At 41.9% G+C, this 2,829-nt stretch overlaps 1 protein-coding gene across 1 annotated transcript in view; it reads left to right on the top strand.

Moving 5' to 3' along the window:
• The first annotated feature begins 417 nt into the window (after positions 1-417).
• Positions 418-2,829, top strand: part of LOC123923014 (cyclin-dependent-like kinase 5) — an 18,299-nt gene continuing 15,887 nt past the window's right edge. The window contains exons 1-3 of the mRNA XM_045975663.1: positions 418-717; positions 778-911; positions 1,410-1,617. Of these exons, the coding sequence (XP_045831619.1) occupies positions 418-717; positions 778-911; positions 1,410-1,617 (642 nt within the window). The remainder of the gene's footprint in view (positions 718-777; positions 912-1,409; positions 1,618-2,829) is intronic.

Here is a 2,829-nt window from a genome sequence, read left to right as displayed (position 1 = left end):
GCTAACTTAAGGGAGTTATTATTGGTTTTTCAAAACCAACCTATCTTCACGCAAACTTCTCATCTTCTTCTCTCTCTCACACAAATCAACTCAACTTCCACTTTTTATTTTCTCAGAAAACTTTCAACTTCCATCTTCTTCAATCACAAATTTCACCACATTTTACTCACTATGTCTGACTCTGCAAAATCCTCACCAACGAAGACAGATGCTGTTCCATCGCTTCAAAAAGTGGTGATTGACGCTGTTCCACTCAACACCGTACCTTCCACAAGTCCAACGATGAGGAGAAAATCAGTTGCAAAGAAGGAAAAACTATCACGAACGAGTATAAATCCTTCATCTCCCTCCGCGTCAATTAAGAAAACAAAGAAGAAGAGCAAGAAATCGCGAACTGAATCAAGAAGGGCCTATACAATGTCTGAACTGTATAATGATCCATTGCCATCAAGTGATGTCCCTACACCTGTCTTTAATTCTGCAGAAGCGAATGTTGATACATCTGGTAAGACTTCTGTTACTTTAGGTCTTAATGTTGAAAATCCTGCTGAAACCCTAGGTTTAAAGGATCCTGTTGTGTCTGAAAAATTGGGGAAAACTGCTCCTAAACCCCCTACTGCTGTTAATACTGATATTGGTGCTTCCACTGAGACCAATGAGGCTGTTGCTACTGAGTCTCTCAAGAAAACTACTCCTGAGACTCATGTTGCGCCTAGTGTTGCAACACCTGGCGCTGCGCCAAATGTTGTGACAGATGTTACCACATCTTTGGCACAGGAAAATATTGAGGATCATTCTGAGTCTGATGAGAGTCCTCAACCTAAGTCTGCTAATAAAGAAACTGTTCCTAATAAGGTTGTAGATGAAAATCCTGAGGTTGTAATTGTTAATGAAACAACTGTGAGTGAAAAGTCTATTCCTGCAAATTCTGAAGCTAGTGTGGCTAGGAGGACTAGAAGTAGGGCTGGTAAAGGTGTAGAGACTGCTAACACACCTGTCCAAACACCCAAACCTTCTAAGGCTAGAAGAGATACTGGTAAAAAGCCTCTGTATGGACCTCCAAAACGTGTCAGTAAAGTGGTTCCTAGGACTGAAACTAAGAAAAGGAAAGCTCCACCTACAAGTGATTCTGAGTTTGAGCCAGAGACAGATGTTGCTGCATCTGGCAGCACATCTAGGAAGAGTATAGGAAGGAAGAATGTGCCTCAAACTGTTCCCTATGCTCCTTTGGATAATGTCTCATTTCATCTGGAGAATGGGTCTGCAAGATGGAAATTTGTATATCATAGGAGGCTGGCTCTGGAAAGAAATTTGAAAGCTGATATTCTTGAATGTCCAAGTATTGTTGAAGCTCTTGAGTATGCTGGTTTGATGAAAACTGTGGTAGGTTTGGACAAGTGCTATGACAGGCTTGTCAAAGAATTTTTGATAAATGTGGCTGACAACTGTAATGATCCTGCAAGTCCTGAATACAGGCAGGTATTTGTTCGTGGTAAATGTGTTAAGTTCTCATCAACTATAATCAACCAATATTTGCAAAGGGATTCTGATGAAGTGACTCCTCTAAAAGTCACAGACAATGAGGTCTGCAAGGTCCTCACTGGTGGAAGAATCAAGGTTTGGCCAAGCAAGGCTAAGTTGGCTGCAACTTCCCTCTCACCATTTTATGCTGTTCTGAATAGGATTGCTGCACATAATTGGGTGCCTACGACCCACTCAGGTGATGTGGCCAGAGGATTGGGAAAGTTCATCTATGCTGTGGGTACAAAAGCAAAGTTTGATTATGGGTCCTATTTCTTTCAAGAAACCTTAAGCCATGCTCTGACATATGCTGTTGAGAAACCAGTTGCTCTCCCTACTCTGCTATGCAATATAATACTTGAGCAACACCCAGATATTCTGAGAAGTACTGATGTTCCTTGTAAAAGGAAAGGGGTGTTGGTTATTGAGCAGAGGCTGCTGGATGGGACAAATGCTGCAGCAGGTGTTGACACATCTGTCCAGGCTGGGGTACTCTCTAGGAAGCAGATGATTGCAGACTTGACAGAGACCAGCAGAGCTCTTGAGGCCAGGAAGCTGAAAATAGACCGTGTGATTGAGGCACTCAAGGCTGAGGAAGCTGCTGAGATGGCTGAGGGTGAGCCAGATGGACAAGAAGGAGAAGAGGCTAGTGAGTCTGAGGATGGTTCTGAGGATGTGATGGAGGACTCTGATGAAAGTTCTTCAATTTGATTGCTGGTGTTTTCTTAGTTGTTTCTGATGTACTTTTGTTGTTTTTCTTTGTTGTTCCTTTTATGGGCAAGGTCCTGAATTTCTAGCACCTGTGTGTGCTCTATGGTCTGTAATAACTGCACACTGATATTCTCTTTGCTCTGGTACACTATGATTTCCTATTCATGATGTTTGTCTAAATTGTGGCTAAAAAGGGGGAGTAGTGTGTGTGTGTGTGTGACAAGTGTGTGGTCAGATGTTCTCACATCTGGTGACTGTTGACTGTTTTTGCATGATTTGATCGTATGCTCGTAATGAGGGGGAGTGTGAGTAATATGCATGTACTGAGGGGGAGTAGTGAATATTCTTTCTCCATCTGATGTTTGTATGCATGAATTCAGGGGGAGTGTGAGTGACATTATCTCTTGATCGCCTGAATGTATTTGATGACGAATGTTGTGCCAAGTGTTATGGCACCTGACTATTGAGTCCACTATCTCTTATGACTGAGAATTTATTTTTCTCAGATGTTTTATGGGAATTTATTTTTCCCTGTTGTTCTTACAATGTATGGATGCGCATTAAACTATTAGGAGTTTATTTCTCCTACTTCTTAGC

This window comes from Trifolium pratense, linkage group LG4, assembly GCF_020283565.1.
Source record: "Trifolium pratense cultivar HEN17-A07 linkage group LG4, ARS_RC_1.1, whole genome shotgun sequence".
Classification (NCBI taxonomy): Eukaryota; Viridiplantae; Streptophyta; class Magnoliopsida; order Fabales; family Fabaceae; genus Trifolium; species Trifolium pratense.
The sequence above is the reverse complement of the archived record's forward strand: the minus strand, read 5'-3'. Positions and strand labels throughout refer to the sequence as shown.